At 36.8% G+C, this 20,384-nt stretch overlaps 4 protein-coding genes across 4 annotated transcripts in view; 2 read left to right on the top strand and 2 right to left on the bottom strand.

Annotated features, from left to right (window-relative positions):
• Positions 1-568: 568 nt before the first annotated feature.
• Positions 569-1,988, bottom strand: LOC117788229 (protein terminus-like). The gene has a single exon (XM_034626927.1). It carries the CDS (start codon positions 1,870-1,872, stop codon positions 604-606), a length of 1,269 nt encoding a protein of 422 aa, XP_034482818.1. The 5' UTR covers positions 1,873-1,988; the 3' UTR covers positions 569-603.
• Positions 1,989-9,238: 7,250 nt separating this feature from the next.
• LOC117787548 (uncharacterized zinc finger protein CG2678-like) lies at positions 9,239-10,131 on the top strand. Its single transcript, XM_034626096.1, has one exon. The coding sequence runs from the start codon at positions 9,328-9,330 to the stop codon at positions 10,108-10,110; it is 783 nt and encodes a 260-aa protein (XP_034481987.1). The 5' UTR covers positions 9,239-9,327; the 3' UTR covers positions 10,111-10,131.
• Positions 10,131-11,130, top strand: LOC117787549 (putative zinc finger protein 56). The gene has a single exon (XM_034626097.1). The coding sequence runs from the start codon at positions 10,262-10,264 to the stop codon at positions 10,964-10,966; it is 705 nt and encodes a 234-aa protein (XP_034481988.1). The 5' UTR covers positions 10,131-10,261; the 3' UTR covers positions 10,967-11,130.
• Positions 11,131-18,124: 6,994 nt separating this feature from the next.
• The window catches only part of LOC117788801 (somatostatin receptor type 2), a 15,656-nt gene continuing 13,396 nt past the window's right edge, over positions 18,125-20,384 (bottom strand). The window contains exon 2 of the mRNA XM_034627670.1: positions 18,125-20,349. Within this exon, the coding sequence (XP_034483561.1) occupies positions 18,718-20,172 (1,455 nt within the window). The 5' untranslated portion in view covers positions 20,173-20,349 and the 3' untranslated portion in view covers positions 18,125-18,717. The remainder of the gene's footprint in view (positions 20,350-20,384) is intronic.

Genomic DNA, 20,384 nt, shown 5'->3' with positions numbered 1-20,384 from the left:
ATTAAAAGTGAACACAAAGAGCTGTTGGTATGGTAACACATTCAGCGAATAGTTTAAGGTAGCGTTAGTCACATACCCTGTAAAATGCGAATGACGCATTGATATATTTATAAGCTGAAAATTGTATTACAAAGCACAATTATATTAGATTATACTTACGCAAAATTTGTTTGTTTTTTAAGAATTCAATGAAAAGGGTATTTATTTATGGTAACATAGATCTTTAAAAAGGTAAACAAATTCTTGAATTAGTTTCTTTTTCCTTTTTTTCATGTAAAATTTATAATTTTAATAGGTTTATTTATTTGATCACTTGTTATAATTAACTTTTGGTTCTCTTTCTTTGCAATCTGTTTAACTTTGAGCTCAGTATTTTCTCAGTATTAATCTTCTTGGCGAAAAAGTTTTAAATTCTGACTGTGATCACAACAAATTTTAACTGAATAAACAGTAAAAATAAAAATATATTGGAGATTGTAACTACTCGATCTTACGATCTACTTGCCATACGATGGTCAAATTTTCCCGTTTCCAATACCTAAATTTGCAAATAAAAAACTCGTAATGCTTTTGCTTAAGATGAATGGTTTTTATTGATAAATCTTAACTTAATTTACAGGGACTGCTGAGCTGGGAGTTGCTGATGACCACACAGGGACCGTGTTGCACTTGAACGGAGCTTTTGCTGCGCCAATCGCATTCGATGGGCACAAATTGTCCCTTCCTCATGACAGTCTTGGGTTTGGTGATGCCATAGCAGGCATACTGGAAGATGCTGCGGGAAATGGGTAGACACTGCTCGTATATCTCAATAATGTCCGGATGAATGCTGTCCACACTAAAGTCCTGGCCACAACGAAGCTGCTGATGAATGTGCAACCGACTGCGGCACTTGAACTGAGTACGACAACGGCGACACTGCAAAGGACGAGTTTGGGATCGGTTGCAACTATTACTGGATGCAATTGGAGTCTGTAGTTCATGGAGTCGCTGAAATTGTCCCATGATATTGTTCAGTATGAGGAAGTTCTTATTGGGCTGTTCTTGCAGTGTCTCACTTATGTGATAGGGCACCACATAGAGCTCCTTGGTGGTCTGACATTGCTGCAGACCGTAGAGATTAACCCGCATGTTGGAGGGAAAGTAACCATGGCATTCCCGTTGATGCTTCACATATGCTGCACGTAAACTGGCCAACTCAGACTCACTGGTCTTGCTTCTTTCGGAAGCTGCCTCATGACGCAACTGTAGAGGTAGAGGCAGAGCTAAGGAGGCACATTCCGAGTCGTTGTCATCACGTATACGTTTGAGCTGAATGCGCATCCTGGTGATGCTGCATTCGTCGAGTCCCACATTGTGACTGCTGGCCAGATAGTTCTCAATGCGTTGTGTGATCATCTCGTAAATGACGCTGACACATTCCTCAATGTCATAATGATGCTGCACGCTCAAAGTACCGCTCTGGAAGATGTGCACCTGATTGAGCACATTCACATAGCACGCCAGATTAAACTCCACTCGCTGGGTGCCATTGTGGAACATCCAACGAAGCAACTCCGGCACCGCTCTGGCACAAGTCTCCGCCATAAAGTGCTCCAGCTTATCCTTGGCACTCTCGTCGCAAATGAAGAAGGTTTCGATTTGACGAGCCTCAATTATATTGAGCACCGCCTGTTGTTGTTTGCTCAACTGCGGTCGCTGCTCCTCGCCCCGCTGCAGCCAATGTTGGCTGGGGGGCTCATCGGCATCGATGCTGCTGTAGCAAGTGCTGCACTCATGCAACTGACCCTCCACATACCACTGATGGTGGAACGTTTGCTGTGTTCCCACGCTGCTGAACACAAAGCTTGAAATTGGCTCTTCGTCGTGCATGTTTGAATTCGATTGGAATGTCAGGTTCAGATGTGTCTAGGACAAGATTGGTTTGCTGACTGATGTGTTATGCCCTCTGGACACGGGATTATATATCTGCGACATAGCTTACAGGTATACAGGTCCCTTTTGGGTGCAACCTGCACACAGGTAGCTTCAGGGACAAATCCTGTGCAGCTGCTGCAGCAAACAGCTGCAGTTTGGGTTTCACCCTCTATCTGGCTTTATGACCTGTAATCCTCGAATTTTGGCAGGCCTCAAGTTTTCATGCTCAGGTCATAAAACAGGTCAACTCAGAGTATGACCAAAGGATTCAGGCTGTAAATCTATTTTATACTAGCTTTAAAGTGCCGTTAAAGATGGGTTGAAAAATGTGGCAGACATTTCAGCAAACATCCTTTCTAAAGCCTTTTCATTTGTTGTCGATGTTGTGGCACGCAAACAAAGTGGACAATGGCCAGCTTGTGGCAAGTGATGTGACAATCGTGGTGAGCCACGTTCTCCAGGGAATTATTTTTAATGGCAAGCCAGATGCGAAGAAAAACCAGCAAAATTTGCAGAGTGGACTGTGAAGGACATACTGGAGTCACTTAATTTCCCTTTCCGGTTTTTTACGCTCCACTCTGTGTCGCTGGCTTTGACCTGTCGCTTTCTTTCGCCATCTCATTCTCTTTCCGTTTATCTCTTTCTCTCTTCTCGCTTTTAAAGGCAGCTCCACAAATAAAATATGCTTGAAAATTAACAAAGGCAATTAGAGGGCACTTAAAGCTGCAACTCTCAATGTTTATTTGCGCTTGCTTTCTTTCCTTTTTCGCTCAAACTCTCTGTATGCTTTTCTTTCTGCATATTATGCATAGTCTGCTATTTTATCGTACTTTCTACTATCGAGTTGTGTCAGTTTAGTCACCAAGAATTAGTTACTTTAAATAAATAAAAGGCGAAATGTTACATATTAATATAAATAAAAAAACAAATCGATGTGATGATATAATTGATTTATAAATACCCTGCAGTAATGGAGGTGGCGATTGGCCATGCTTGAACTACCTACCCCACTACTTCCCACATGGGTACTTACTTTACTGACCCTATGGTAAGCGAACGCCGAACCACCGAGTGCATGGGTACTTACTTTACTGACCCTATGGTAAGCGAACGCCGAACCACCGAGTAAAAAATATGTGCGCTCGAAAGCGAAAACGAAACGTAACGGATTAGCATCACATTTGTTTTTGTTAATTTGCGAATAGGACATAGATGACCGAAAAAAACATAACTTCGATTATGCTTTCTGTCGCTGTTTGTTTATGAATTTACAAAACAATTGTGATGCTAGTACCGTTTGTTTTCGTTTTGCTTTCTGCTCTTTAATGATCGAACGCTGTTGCGTTTGCCGGTTGACCAATTTGTGAGAGCATTGAAGTTGTTGGAGTGCAGCAGAAGTGTTGGAGTGCAGCAAATACGAATAAAGTGTAAATTTAATTAAAAAAAATAAAACAAAAGTGACTTATATAAATTAACAACAAAGGTACGACAATAAAATAACACTCTAATTAAGAACACAATATGTATAGTGAACGGCATATAAGAAGACTTAAACAGCAACAGAAAAAAAAATATATAGACAAGTTAAATAGTGTCGCAGCAGAAGAAAATGCGCTTGAAAAGGAACAACAAGGCAACAATGACGGTGAAATCGAAATGGTGCAATTAAGATCCACATTATGCATGGTGGAATTATGAAAAACCTAAAAAATGTGTTGTCAAATACTGTTGTCTTGGCCTATAATGTTGATGGCGTCCAAGGCAAAGCTGCCTTGAAAAACGAAAGCAGTTTTTATGGAGTTTTGCTTGGTAGGTTTTATTAAATTCATTGTAATAGTAGTTGGGCATGTACAAATTAATTTTTTAGCATAAACTAATTTTTTAATTGATTTGTCGATTCATTAAAGACTAATGGAATTTCTTTTTATTTTTTTTCCCAGATGCAATCAATTTGGTAGAAGGGACTGGATCAGCTGAGGACAATCTACGAAAGGCCTTGCAGCTGCAAAAAAAACGCTATTTTAAGAACTCCAGTTGCAACAAAAACAAAATTGAACATGAAAACAACAACAACGTATAAATAATAACAAGAATATATATATATTAAAATAATTAGTAGTTTTATTTATTTTAGCTATTGGATATTGAAGAAAATAAATGGAATTTTAGATAATAAAAAAATTGAATTATAAATTATTTAAATTTTTACTTTTGGGGACCTATTTCAGCACCCTTGGGTACCCATGTAAGTACCCTTCTCATGGGTTCCCATATCACCACCCCTAGCATGGGTACCCTTTTCATGGGTACCCATGTAAGTACCCTTTTCAGGGGTACCCATGTAAGTACCCTTTTCATGGGTACCCATGTAAGTACCCTTTTCATGGGTACCCATGTAAGTACCCTTTTCATGGGTACCCATGTAAGTACCCCTTTCATGGGTACTCATTTCACTAGTTCGTGGTAAACGATGTGGTGGCGATTGACCCTTTTTGCGGACATTTCATACAAAAAACGAAATGATGAAACGCATTGCTTAGGGTTAGCAAAGTAAGTAGAGGTGGCTCCCTAGTAAGTACTTATTTCACCAGTTTCGAACTAGTGCCCATTACTGAAGGGTATTTATAGCTCTGTCAAAATTAGTCCGATTTTCACCCGGAATATCATTCTGATCATCATCAGTCAGAACTCTGTCAAAATTAGTCCGATTTTCATCCGGAATATCATTCTGATCATATTTGGTCCCATTATTTTTTTTTTTTTAGCCGAAAATGAGTAGTTACTAAAATTGTTTCATCAACCTCAAAAGCCATGTATAATATGGTGGATAATATGTGAGGAATAGGTATAACACAAACTCAGTCATAACTCTGTCATAATTATCGAGTTGTGTCAGTTTAGTCAACAAGCATGAGTTACTTTTAATAAATAGAAGGTACAATATTACATATTAATATAAATAAAAAAAAAATCGATGTGATGATATGTAAATGATTTATAAATATTTATAAATTGTTTAAAAGTGTATTTAACTTTAGTTAAATCTAAGCCATATAGTTTCCCATTTCACTTTTATTTATGCAAACATTTTTGGCAACCGTCTGTTCGAGTTAACAATGGCAGCAAGCAAAAGAGTATTAGGCACAAAGTTAATTAAGGCATTGTCGTGACTGTCAGAGGGGGCGTGGCCCTTAGGCGCCTGCCAGCTGCCAAATGCATCAAAGCGAAAAGCAGTCGCCAACAATTCTAACAGTTGACTTACTGACCAACGGACTGACTGCAGCAAAGTAATCTTTTAAATAAATATAAAAACAAATATGTGAAGAATAACTAACTTTCACTTCCAGAAGATTGTATACCCTTTTTCAGCATCTGTTATTATTATTCTGCTGAGATACATTTTTTTCAATTTAATTTAATATATATAAATTTAATATATATAAATTTCTAATGCTATTAGTTCATAATGACTTATAAATTATTACCAAATTGCATTAACTTTTTTCTTACAAAAACTCTTTACAATTTATTGTTCCTATGATATTGTGCTCTGATTTTGATGGTTTGATTTAAAAATGTTTGCGTAGCAAATCTTTTTTTTTTTTCAATTATTCCAAAGAAATCCACATGATAGATTTGTCTTATTTAAATCTGAATAAAAATAAAAATGCAGTGTATTTATAAAGTCTGACAAGCATTTCGTGACAAAACTTAAATTCCTTTGGACAGTCTAAAAGAATAGTAAACTTTGAAATGTCCTGAAGCCTTTTGACTGCCACAAAAGTAGAGTGCCAAGAATTGTTTGCCTTTCAACTGTGCAACTGAGCTTGTGCAACTCAATCATGCCGCCCTGTGGCATCAACTCGCTCAAAATCGAATCAGAGCTAAGTGTGAAAACGTTATTTGCTATTTACTAGCTCGCTGTGCAACCCAATGCCAACTGCCAACTGCCAACAGTTGAGCAATCAAATCGAATATGAATCACAGCAGCATAACATGGTTGCTGGATTGAAGGAGCAGACAAACCACAACCGGACAACCGACGAGATAGTGCTCCATTAAAAAATGTATAATGCAGCTTGGTTCATCCCTGTCATACTTTCTTTTCAATCACTTTTTATCACTATATCTGCTATTTGTGCTTAAGAGTTCGCCTCTGTCTGTTGGCATGCTACCAGGTGTGCAATCGTTTCTCATTCAAGTTGCAGTTGAAAGACAGAAAAATGCTATCTTTTCATTGGTTTTCTTTCTGCTTTTACTATATTTTTTATATCATCGCCTCAATGTGTTGACATTTTGTGCTTTAGTTCGGATTTTCTACAATTTCTCCGCCTAGGTATCGTTTTCTTGGTATCAGATTTTGTCTCAATTGGGACAGCTTGGTGACTTCTGGTCAGTTGCAGCGAAAACGGAATAACCTTCCAAAGCGAAACAGATGCAACTTTAATTTGCTTAAAGAAAAACTGAATTATAACATCTTTATTTAACTTGCTTACATAGTTTATCTACCAGTTTAATTTAATGCTGTAACAACTTTTTCACTTTTCTACTCAGCCTATGTGAAAAATGGATGGAAAACTTATAACCGGCTGGCTGCTGTTGCAGTTTTTGTTAAATTTGATATTCATGCAACTCAAACTACAACTACGGCTAAAATTAAAGTTAACAAGATGCGGAGGAAGCAGTAGAAAATGAGGAACAGCGGTAACCATTCCCGAGGCGTCTGGCTGTGAAATTGCCATAAAATGAAAACTTTGGCTGTCTCAATGGCAAAAGTCGTCAACGTTGTCGTCGTCGTCGTTGTCGTCGTCGTCCCAGTCGTTTGCATGCGTAATTCAAGCAATCTACAGACGTGCCACAGACTGAGGTAAGTGTTGTGAACAGCATTCAACGAGTGGTGCAAGATGTGGAGGTGTTGACATTCGCCAGGGTCGCAATTTGTCAGCAAGCTAACAACTAAATTCTATACTTTCCACCCAATCTCCATCTTTTCCTCTTTGCCTTCCTTTCTCGCTTTCTCTCTCGCTTTGTGTTGCATGCAAATTATGCAAATTTAGCTTTCACTTTCTAGCTGAATAAGTGCAAGGTCAACATATTTGCGCCCTTTTCTCTATGCAACTGCGTCAAAGGCCAAGTGCAACTACAACTGCTAGCTTAACATATACCCTGTGATATTGTATGTCTGATATCTCTTGAATAGGGTATTTTTAAGTTAGCCTAAGCTGTTGGCAGCAATTAAAATGCTTTAGAAATTGATGTCGCAGTCAAAGATTGACTTACTCATCTCAGCTCGTTTGACAGCTGCTGTGATGATATCATTAGGTTGACAGAGTTTGTAAATATTCACAGAAAGACTCTCATGAATATGTTACAAATTTCGCACAGTCTGTTAAATGCAATTTCAAAGAAACATTTTCCTTTTAAGTAAAGTTAAAAAGCAATGTGATTATGCCACATTAAGTAGATTTCAAAGGGAAACACAAATATTATTCATAATTTTGAAAAACTTTGTGAGAGTTTGAAGTTTTCTTTCAGAGTTTTTCCTCATTTTTCTCTTCGCTTATATATTTGCCACTGTGTTGTACATAGAATGTTTCTTCCGCTCTTCCATGCAACCAGCTCATTATTCATGCAGCATTTGGAGGTCAGTGCAGAATTTATGGCATGTGTGTATTGTGTACAAGTGTGGCAACTTAATTGACTTCATTTAATTAAAATGCATTTTTTTCATGTTCGATTGGCAGATCTATTGCCTGTTTCTTGTTGACCGTATTAAGTTTTCTTCACCTTAATCTAAGAGGCTGCCACATGAATATTTGCTTACACAATATTGTTATTCTGCTTGGTATACCCTGTAAAATAATTTTCTGCCCTCCTATGTGGAGCTTTTATATAAATTGCAATACAAGCATCGATATACACAAGTGCTGGGTATCTTCTGGATGAGCTGCAGTTTCTTAAAATATCTACATTGTTGCAAATAAATTATGGCATTGTTATTTATGTTGTTTTGAATTTGTATCTCTGCATTTTTTGGTTCAAAATATAATCCAACACAATTTAGTGCTCTATTTTATATCTTAATTGCATTTTTAAAATGTATTTATTTACTTTTGTATTTTTGCTGCCTCTTGAAATTTTCACATTGCTTAGCAGTTTCAGGTATTTTTTTTTTATTTGCAATTTCTCTTAATTCTCATTTAGCTGCTGTTGAAGATGTAAGAAATGCTTTGATTACTTTATCTTAAGCTGCTTTTCAATTGCTTAACATTTGAGCACACCTTTGCGCCTTCTGAGAGCTTACGATTTCCCATGAAAATGCATTTCTTTTACCAGCAAAAAATATACTTTAGCCTTGTCAGTCTTGAATGCTGGCATCTTTACGAGTTCTTAATTTTCATTGACGTAATCATTTTTCTTTTTGCTTCTTTATGCGCATTAAACTTGAGAATCGATCAGTCGTAAAATTCATTTACAATTTTAAGGTCTCCTATAATGAAGAAACAAAAAATAAAAGAAATCGAGAAATGGATTTTTATTTGAATTTTGTAGGATTAGCAATGTCTCTTCTTAACTTCCCCTTATCTTTTTCTCACACCTTTGTCTTTTGGTTATATGGCTTTATTAGGAACGAACATTGAACAATTTTTATAGGGATCTATTCAAATAATTGTTGCAATTAACAAATAAATAAAAGAGCACATAAATGATACATATTTATTTATTTAATAGGGTAGTTTAAACTGTCGCATAGTGGCAAACAAGTAACTCTTTTCAGTGGCAGTATCACCCTTTAAAAAAGACGTTCTGCTGGTCCCGAAGTGCATATTGGAAAACAATAACGAAGACGTATACGACAAACATAGGTTAAGGTAGACTCTCAATACTTTTGGATTAATATTTCCACACTTTACTGGCATATATTGGAAATTGTTTGCATTTCATCACTATTTAACGAGGCAATTAAATCGTGAACTGAGACATAATAATCGATTAATAGGTATCATATGATTTGTCGTGTCATCACTACCTGTATTTTTAAGAATATCAATATCACACATTTTTCGATATGAAAAAAATATAAAAGTTTGATATTTTTGACTACAAAATATCGATAATGTTGATGATATAAATATCTGATGATAAAAATATACCTTAATCCACTAACTTTTCATATTTTAAGCAACGGCTAAAAATTTCGCACAATATTATCACATTATTATATCGATATTGATTTTATCGCCAGAAAAAAATAAATTATCACAAAAATATCTATCGAAATATTGCTATATATATGATAATTCGACATCCCTACTAATTGATAGAAGGAAAGGAAAACTAAGAGAATAACAATAGATTGGTGTTTGATACTCAAAGTTAAGCAAATAACGTAAAGTTCAACCAATAGACATGCAGCCGATTTGTCGCGTTTGCATGACCAGCTCGGGAGTCTTGATAGATATATTCACAAAAATGAGAGAAACATTTCCTACTCTGGAGTTCATGATAAATGAGTGCGTAGAAGTGAAAGTAACGCGCCATGATAATTTCCCGAAACAAATATGCAAAATTTGCTTGTCGGATGTGCAGGCCGCATTTAGATTTAAGCGCAACTACGAGCTGACTCTTAGGCAATTCAATAAAAAACTGGATTTAAAAGAGAGCAAAAAAGAAGACATCTACATAGTTCTCTCTGATAATGAAAACAATACTGAAGATGTGAGCACGTGTAATCCGAAAACAACAACCACAATCAAAAGACCGAAAAAGAAAGAGAGCGAACGCGCGAGCGAGGAGTACCTGAGTGAAGAGAGTCAAAACGAAGAGAGTCAGTGCAAGGCATCCCCGGATTTGAAAGAGAGTTCCGACGAGAGCATAAATTCGAATAGTGACAAAGAATATGAACCAAGAGATCTGTCAGTAAGCGAGAGTCCATCTGTTGAGGAAGATGCACCTAAGCGAACAAACAAAATAACTTCAAAGACGCTGACAACAAAACAAGAGAACGTTTATATTTGCAAAACTTGCGATAAGGTCTACAAGAGGAAGTCAGATTTGAGCCGTCACATGAATTTTCACTTCGGTGCTTGTAAAACGGTGCCAATAAAACGTATTTTCAAGTGCGATTATTGTGACCAATTTTATAGGTGGAAGGCGAATCTTAAAAGACACGTAAAGAGAATACACGCCTAAAAAATAAACACACACACGCATGGAGTTGCCGGCATCTTATTTTACCCTGAGAACAATAACAATAAGTAGGTAGAATAACCGAAGATCGCGAATTATAATAAATTGGTGATAGCGACTTACCCTTGCCACAGTCTTAAGTTCGAAAATCACAATGACGCACACAAAACCAGTTTGTTGCATTTGTTTGAGCAGCTGCGTGACCGTGGTGAATATAGTTAATGGGAGGCAGCTGTCTGCGAAGGAACCTTGTCTGGTGGATATGATAAGCGAGTGCTTCAACTACAAAGTATATGACAATGAAATACACCCCAAGAACTTATGTGAATGCTGTATTTCGGATCTGCGAGCAGCCTATCGATTCAAGAGAAATTACGAGCTGAATATTAAGTCGAAAGAGCAAGAACTCGACGACTTTATTGAAAGTCTTGCAACAGAGGATTGGGAACTTGACAGCGATGTGGTTCTTAAGAAAGAGCCACAAGATGAATTATACAGCGAAAATACTAATGATACAGTTGCCACAGCAGCCGGAAAAACTGTCAAGAAAAAGAAGGGTCACTCCTGTATCTTTTGTGGCAAAGTATTTATAAGGAAGCCACACTTAACGATACACTTGCGAGTCCATACCGGCGAACGACCATACAAATGTCCACAGTGCCAGAAAGCATTTACACAGACATGCAGCTTAAAAACTCACCTACGAGTTCATACCGGAGAACGCGAATTTAAGTGTCCACATTGTCCAACGGATTTTACTCGAAAGCACAACCTTCTGAGTCACATGGCCTCACATGCATCAAAGAAAGAAACCAAAAATAAAACTAAACTTAAGAAAAATAAGAGCTCAAACAAGTAAAAACTATTTTATATTCCTAAAACGAAACTAAAATTAAAAACAGTATTTAATTATAAATATTCTAATAAAAGAAGAGCTGAATTGAAAAGGATATTAGTTTATAGAGTTAAATTATTGAATTCTTAATAAATACAAAATTAAAGTTTTCTTTATAACAAGAAAAACACTCTGACTTTTTGAATTTTTAAATCTTTGTTCAGTTGACATTACAAATAACTAAAGAAAACGAAGAGTTTAAAATTAAAAAAGATATTTCACATACTCACTTTAATGGTTTGCGAATTTAAATAAAGTAACCAATTGCCTTATTTTATTATAATTAATTAATTATCTTAAATAGGATACAGGGTACATTATAACCATTATGGCTGAAATTTTTGTCCCTAGCACATGGGTAAATTTTTTAGTGTTAAAATTACAAAACAAACAATTAAAATAACTATTAAATAGTATAAGACTGGCTTGAATAATAGTGGAAAATTTAAGAGTAATTGAGAATATAAAAATGTTTTGTTAAAATCAGGCTCAAACCATTTTTTTGTATTTATTGGTGAAAGTATCACTAGAGAGACATGGATTGATTTAACTGCAGCAGCTGTCGAATAAAAGTGATACCAAATTATGATATTTTGAGGTGTTATCGTTTTTTTCAGTGCACCCTTGCTGTTTTGCTTAATGCTTTCTCATTAGTTGTCCTTAACTGAGTTGAGCACTTATTCAAGCAAATAAAATCACACAACGATTCAGTGCATTATTAGTTCTTATTTCGGCTCTAAAATATTATGTTGGAAATTATTTCCCGTCACACATTTTTGCTACAAAATGCTGCATTGACATTAACGGCAGTGGTTACATTTTTTTAAATTGGTATTCGTCGAATTACTTATGTCTTAACGTGACCTGATTTTATTTAAAAGAGAGGTACCTCTCGGGATTTCGGGCCAATTTGTAGGGTGTGTCCGAGAAAGCGATTAAATACCAAGTGAACAATTAATTGGCTTTTAAATCAGCTTTAATTAGAATTGCAGCTTCTATTTTATGCATACAGTAATCGCAATTAATTGGATATATGAGATGAGAGCTGTGAAATGAGTTACAAAATTAAAAATGTCTGATGCTTTTCTACTTAGCTGTAATTAATTTGATAAAAGAGATAATAGTTGTCGAGAGTTCGGAAAGGCGGGTAATCCAAACTCCTTTGTGTAAAAACACTTCGTGCAATAATAAATAATAATTTAAAAAATCAGCAAAAGCCGATTAAAACCAAGACTCGCTAATGGCCTAATACAATTATGCTTTTTGTATATGAAAATGAAAGAGCTCCGCAAAATTCAAATGTCTGTCAAAGGGGGAGCAAAATATGACTGGCGTGTACTTTTTTTTTTTTTTTTATAAATTTTGCGCGTTATAATTTATGCATAATACGGCAAGCAAAAATGGTGGCGAGGAAATTTGTACGACTGCAAAATGCTCTGCAACTAAAACTCTACATTCTTGCAAAGAAACTTTATTGCAAAATATCCTCGATAGGGGTAGCCTGCTTTCCTTAGGTTTTCTTTACCCTATACATTTAAAATGCATATGTACATATAGCATGGACAGTAGTTTCTTCACAGCAGTTCCAGACCTCGAGGAAAAAATGTGTATTCCATGTGGATTTGTCCCTAATCGATAGGGAAACCTTGTGGACATTGTATGAAAAACGTTGTGGACTTTAACATTGTGAGTTCCTAGGAACGGGGACAGAGGAAACCTCCCTAGGTATTCCTTAAGGTTTTCCGCACATAAAACAAAAGAGACTCCTCGTGGAACTCTGCAGAGAAAGCAATTAAAGCAAAAAAAAAAAATATATTTAAAACTTTTTGCTTTTTCTTTTATATTGTTTTTTTTTTAAACTTTTAATTTTAGAATTTAAAACTACATGAATTTAAAACTACTTTGACAACGGGCGTATATTTATTTAAATTATTTTTATTAAGACTGTTCAGAGCGGGATTCGAACCCGGGAACCTAACTGAATAATCACAAAACTAACAACAAAACGTCAAGAAATGACAACAACATCATCGACAACGTTAGGGACAATCAAGCAAAGGGACATTTAGTTCTGCAGGATTGTTTAAAAAAAGAAGTAAGATATTATGTTTCGTTCCCATTTAAAAAGAGTATAAATGTTGTGAATATGTAAGTCAGTCACTGCCGGAAGTCTATCTCAGAGCTGGCTTCCAGCCAACACACAGATGATGTTCGGTAGGGGACTGCCTTTGGCTAGGCGTGACCCAGTCAGCTGTCGACGGTTTTTTACGTGAAATCTGATATATATTTTTTTAATAGCTTTTTACCCCGGGTTTTTGAGTAATTTAACATTTCAGCGTCCAATTAACATTTGAAGCCAAAAAGCTTTTGGAAGGCGGGGGGAAAATTAAAAAAATAATGTTGATTATAAACATTTTTATGTTTTTACGGGTTCTGAAGTGGCTGGCAGTCATGAATAAAATGGAAGAAGAAAATGCTTGAGTTGAGGGAACTTGACTGGGAGCTACCCTGTAGATAGATTGGCTGAGAGCTAAAATATAGATGCTTTAACTAAACTTTGTTCAACTTTATGAAAGGCTTTTAAATCTTAATCTCACTTGACCCTATTTGTATTTCAATTAATCATTTGGTATGATTGCAAGCCAATATATTCTGGTAATTTAAGCCAGCTCTAATAACTTTTTCTTAAACTTCCTCATTTTATAGAGTACAAAAATACGGTGTATTATTAAGACGATTTCGCTAGCTATTTGATTCAGTCTTTCAGATGCATTAAATAAAATTTTTTTTTAAATATTACGGGAAGTGTAAAAATAAATTCAGCTTATCATTATGTCTTATTTCATTAGTTTCTCAGTGTACAGGCTATACATAAGCCTTGATAAATTGAGCTATTGTATGCCAACTTACTATACTCTCTCTCCTAATAACCTTCTTAACAATTTTCACATTTTATAGGGTATTTTAAAGCTCGCTTAATAGTGGCAGCTGCAAGCCAATGAACTCAGCCTACTCAAAAGCAATTTCAATTGGCAAGCCAAGGCAACGCCCTCACAGTTTTTTTTTGGCCTCATTCCAAATCCCACAAAACTGCAGCTTTTAGCGCCCTCACGTATGCAATGAAATGTTTATTTAAGTGAATTTCCCCCTTTCGTAGCTTCATTCCTTCCACCTCAAATGAGTTTGCATTTTTGTTTGGTCATTGTTAATGAATATATCTCTCGATGTTTAGTAAGCAATTTTTGCATATATTTCTGCAAGTTGTTTTTGAAAAAGTGGGGGAATCTACTTCCCACTCGATGCGTTCATTAAAATTGCAATGATGTTTGGTTTTTATGCGCAGAGAGAAACCTTTGTCTTTGAGCGTTGGTGGCAGCCATAACGGGAAAAGTTGCACTTGCTGCGTGTTAATTTGTGCGGGAACTTTCCTAACGAACCGGAAGCTCAGTCTCTTCGGTTCGGGAATTGGGGATCGCGCAGACCGTAAAGCGTATAATTGAAATTGCGCTTAAATGTTTTGAAAATGTCAAAGCGAATAATGCATTAAAGCACCAAGCGTATAACTGTGAAGAATCAGACAAAATGAAATTAACAATAATTTTATAAAGTTTAGAAAAAATGATAGAAAAAAATGAAATCTTAGTATACAACAATTATAAGTGAAAGGAAAACAAAACTAATTAGCCTGTAGTCAAAAATTTGTCTGAATACAATCTCAGATACACACACTTGCCGAAACCACAGACTTTGCGCCGCTGTCCAACTTTTGGGTGCAACTCACAGTTGATGATGCTGGCAGCTCCATTAGAAAGTTGCAACTGCAACTTGCTGTAACCACATATATCAATTACACAAGTTTCGTTAGCCTTCGTGTGGCTGTAATTGCATAGAAAATTGCAACCGCAGGAGCAAATCACACAGATTCCCGGTTATGGCCTGCAACCATAGCCACAGTCTCAGTCATAGACTCGTCCTTTCAGTCGAAGTCGAAGCTGCCAAATTAAATTGGCATTTAGTTGGTGAGCTGGTTGTATGGACACGGTTTCATAACTTGGACAAAACATTTCCGGCAATTGATGGCCAAGAGTTTTGTACGGCCAGCCAAAAGTTGTGGCTCAAGTTCTAATTCCATTAGAAGTTCCTTTGAAAACTCCTTTTTCTTTTGCCATCCACAAATTCTCTTATTGTTATTCCATGCACTTTTCCTTTGAGTTTCTCGCTACGCAAATATTTTTACGCTTTTGGCATGGAAATTGAAGCAAAAAAAAAGCAACAGACTCACGATTTTCATAAAAATGCGTTGACTCTGAGCAAAGGGAAAACTAGAGGCAGGTGGAAATGCTGTCGAAATAGTTTCGGTTGTATCTCACTCTCGTCATGACATAAAACTGTTTTTCACTTTGACTTGTTGTTGTTCTTTGGGTAGCAGCACTCAATTCGCGAATGTGTGTGTGTGTGTGTGTTTGTACAGAAACAGATAGCGAACACTGTTAAACATTACAAAGTTATCATAAATAGCCGGATTGATGGATACGCAACTGGGAATTGAAAAACTTAACTTTGAGCTGCGAGCAATAATTGAATGTGAATTACTGGATTTTAATTGGTCAAACTTTTGCACTATCTAAAATTAACGGCAAAATATTTAAAATATTAAAGTCGCATCAAATATTTATAAAATGACTACTGATTTTATTTTTCATCCCAGAAGTCAAATTCATTTCACAGTACCTTTCCAACCATTGACATTGTTTGTTATTTAAAGAAATTTGTACAGTTGCTTAACAATTCATTTAAAAATTAATTACAACAAAGAGAGGTAATTTAAATGAGTTTGAAGTTGATTAAGAAAATTTCTGTAAAAAGCTTTTTGAAATATTTTCCCCAATTAGAATTGTAAATTTTCAAAATCCTACTCGATACACTCCGTCAATCAGCACGTAGAGTTCATATGTCTATTTCATTCGTCGCACATCTCATTCAACTAAAGTAGAAAGGTGGGAAAGAATATAAACATTACCATTGATTTATATCGAAAGCTTACAAGTCAGGCATATGGTTTTAAAATGGCGCTTTTCAAGTCAAGCTGCCAATATATTGCTAACACAGTACTGTACTTATATTATACATAAGTATGCTACTATTTTTTTTTTGCTTAAACTCTGCGCACTGGCATTAAATCAACTTTAGGAACTTGGCTCTCAGCCTTTTGCCAATGCTGCTGTTGATTTATGTGTTCCAGCAAGCGAGCATAAAGACTGCAGTATAACCCCCGTCTCCCCCCTACGGATTTCCCTCCCACTCTCTTCTGACTACCTGACTGTACGAGCCAAAATGAGTGTTACTTTAAATATATGTAAAGAAAAATCTTTCGTTAAAGACCAAGTCGCTAAATCGACAAAGCCCCACGTTGAGCTGCTGTGTATTGCGGACATGTTCACCCCTCATCTGGGGAAAGAAGGGCTGACAAGGGGGTAACTGTGCAAGTTTTTGGAGTGCAAATTTGTATGAATTCATTCCTGTTGCTTGGTTTGTTTTCTTTTTTCACCCGCTAGTTAACTTTTTGAGTCTCTTCTCTCTATTTGCTGTTTTCTCTCTCTTTTTTATGCACTTCAGCTTTATCATTACTTTTTGACTTTTGAATGCGATGGTACTATGGCTTTAACCCCGTGAGCATTTCTGGTTTCTGAGCTCTGGATTAACGGGTTTAGTGGGATTTTCAAAAAAAAAAGCAAATAAAAAGATTTATGCACTGCAATACCTTGTCTTTGATTTATGCCGAATTGCCGGCATGACAACTATTTCAATGAAGGAAAATGCGGAGAATCTGAAAATAAATTAACTATAATTTGTCTCTGTGGATTTACACCTGGGGTATATTACACAATGTTTCAATATTTGCCTATTTCAATTATTGCATTACATTGTTTTTAATAGTTTTATCAAATCAAAAATTAAAATTTTGAAATTACGTCACGATAAGCTTGATTTTATAATTAGCATTAATTAAATAATAAAGTAAAAAATTTTTAAATAGTATTCTATTTAAAAATTATTAAAAATGTGTCAAGTGGTGCCACTTTCCAAAACTTAACTGGTTGAGCACTGCGAGCAGCAAGAGCAAAGGCGTGCCCACCGCTGATTTAATTAAAGTCAGTTTATTAATTAAGTTCGGGTATTCCTTAGTGAAATTTCAAGCAGTCGTTTACTTTTATATATTTTTGGTGTAATTGGATTTAATTAAAATACACCTGTGATTGACATTGCGGTTTGAAGAATGTTTCATTGCTTTACCTGTAGGTTAACCGCAAGGTGAGTTCAATTTGTGGTTTTCAAGACCGATAAATTGATTTTATGAATTGCTCGGCATTTCTTTTTTCATGTCCCCTGCATGCACTTGAACATGTCCCTCGAACAGAGTACGAGAACTTCAGAAAATTAACATGAAAGTGCCAAATTGCTATTAACCACATCAACAGCAATAAGCCAGTTCAATGCTACACAATTAAAGCAAACAATATTGTTATGCGTCGCAATCTGAAACGTGTGTTGTTAAAAATCCTCCAACATCATATGCTGTTTTACCAGGGAGCTGCAATGCGAACCGGCGCAAAATCTGTAAATGCCCTGAAATATAAAACGTGACCAGGACATGTCTCTATATGTATATATGCATGTAGGTTCTCATTCTCTTTGTATAAGGGCTACTGCAGGGGAAAGGAAATGTGCTACAATTGCCCCACAATGCATGTCCCGCTGTCTGTTGCATTTTGGCTGCGTATTCGGCGCCAGAACTTTCTGCATGCTGTCCTGTGTCCTGTTCCCCGCTGGGAATGTGTCTGGTCCTCAGCATTTCATTATTGCGCCTGATTGGATTACGTTAATGCATTTCACTGCCCACACAGGCAGCAAGGGCATTTCTTCATTTCTTCTTGAAAAGTGTCTTCTGTTTTCAACATTTCCATAGAGGACAGTTCAGCTTTTTATTCTCCATATACATTTTCAAAGAAACCAATACCAATGTACGCCAATCCCTGTTAAACACTCCAATTTTGAAACATTCGGACGTAGATCAAGCTTAATTTTGAATTTATGTATTCCAGTATATCAACAAATCTTAGATTTATTTAAATTGTATATTTATTGATCCAATAAGAAGAACATTTATGTATATATATGAATTGTCTTAATTCTAACATAATTATATTACTTAGCTTGAGAAAACACCTCTTCGTAATGCTTTCTCTTCGTTTGAGCAACTTCTTATAATATTACTGAACAGATGCCAATTTAAAAATTGAATTTGATTTTATTAATTGCACAGAAATCTTAATAAATATACATTTGCAAAATATGTATCTTAAGTTTAGAAATAGTTGTGGATATATGGGAATATAGCCGGCAGAATAAGAACGGACACGTCACGTAAGGTTGGTCAGGACTTCGAAGGGACAAAAACGCCGCCATCTTCCCGGGTGTTGGGTATAAAAACGGTAAAAAAAACACAATATGGCTGTTTATAAGATAATATACGAGTAGTAATACTGCTTAGAAGAAATTGACTAGTTTTTAATTCACACACACAAACATACACCTATAGAAAATATTACCCCATATTTAAATGCCAGAGAACTTAATCGCAAATCTATCTTATAATCAAAGCTTACATCGATACATATATATATATAATATTTATTAAAATATGTATTTTAATTTTACAGATCCGTTTGCTGAACTAGATTTGAACCACGTCGCGCTGTCGTGCAGAAAGTCTCCTGCTGATCACTCAGACAGATGATGAGATTCTCCGCTCCTGGCACTGTTAACTTGCCATTGGAGCTGCTGGACTTGGGAGCATTCGTTGATCCAGTTTTCTCAGCCGTTGTTGTCGATGAAGTCGTTGTCGATGAGTTGTTGTTGCCCACGTGGAGAGCCAAGAGAGGCGGCTGTTGTTGTTGCTGCTGTAGATTTGCGGCCAGAAGACGTTTGGAGCCACCACGTCGACGACTGCCCTGTTTGGTAAAGACACTCGGCTCGTTCTGCAGCTGGGCATTGATATCCTGCTGATTCATGCAGGTAAACGCTTTGAAGAAGCTCTTGCGGAAATTCTCACTGAGAAAGGCATAGAGTATCGGATTGACCGCAGAATTGGAATAGACCAGAGCACCGAGTAACAGAAATATGAGTATCTCGAGACGGGAGAGATCACGCTGTGCCGGATTTGAATTGATCAGAGCCAACTGAGACATCCAGTGCGGTAGCCAACAGCAAATGTAGACGGTGATCACGGTCAAAACTAGACGTGTAACCTTACGATGCGCTCTTCGTTTCTCCTTCGACTTGGCCACATGCTTGGGACCCACCGATCGTAGCTTCCTGATGACCAGATAGTAGAAGCTGAGGATGAAACACAGTGGCGTCGCAAAGCCCAGAAAGAATGTGTATAGAATGAAAGTGGTGCCCGAGTGCTTCTTATACGCATCTGGCCACATAATGTTGCATGAATAGTTGATGCCATCCTCCTGCTCCACGGTGCTGGCATAAAGCATAACCGGAAGCATCAGCACCGCCGAAGTGCTCCATGCCAAAGCGGATACCAATTTAGCGATATGCAGAGTGCGATAACGTGGCGACGATATCGGATGACAGACAGCTATATATCGATCTGCAGACATGATCAGCAGAAAGATGGACGAGGTAAACGACGTTATCGAGGTGCTTACCATATAAGCCTTGCACATAAGCTCCCCGAATCGCCAGCTACAAATGCGCATCGTATACAGGAGGAATGGGATTCCTATTAGGAAACATTCATCGGCTATGGCCAAATTGAGTATATAGATGTTGGTCACCGTCTGCATCTTGGAGAATCTTAAAACCACATAGATGACAAGGGTATTACCAAACAGTCCCACAATACAAACGAGGCTATAGAGCACCAAAGTGATAAGATCTGCAAAAGAATTTCGTGTTGCAATGCAATGTTGATACGTGGGCAGATCTGTGGTATGCATCGAACTGCCTGTGGCAGATAAATACTCTCCCGACTGTGTGCTATACAGGGTATCATTGGGGTAATACCCATTTGTGCCATTGCTCAGCTCCAAATTCAATTGAGACTCCGTTGGGCTGCCACTGGCCAAATGCAGGCCAAGGCTAAGTAACCACATTTTGTATAGCTAGTTAATATCTCTCTCTCTCTCTCTCTCTCTCTCTCTCTCTCTCTCTCTCTCTTTCTCGTTTTATGTATGTCTCTTCTTCTCTCTTGGCATGGATAGTTTGTTGCGGTTAAGTCCTTATTTATGCTGTTGTTTTCACTTCGTACACATCGTGGTCTGTTGCTTGACCTGCAAAATAAATACAAATTGGCAAATTATCAAAT

The sequence above is a fragment of the Drosophila innubila genome, assembly GCF_004354385.1.
Source record: "Drosophila innubila isolate TH190305 chromosome 3L unlocalized genomic scaffold, UK_Dinn_1.0 0_D_3L, whole genome shotgun sequence".
Taxonomy (NCBI): domain Eukaryota; kingdom Metazoa; phylum Arthropoda; class Insecta; order Diptera; family Drosophilidae; genus Drosophila; species Drosophila innubila.
The sequence above is the reverse complement of the archived record's forward strand: the minus strand, read 5'-3'. Positions and strand labels throughout refer to the sequence as shown.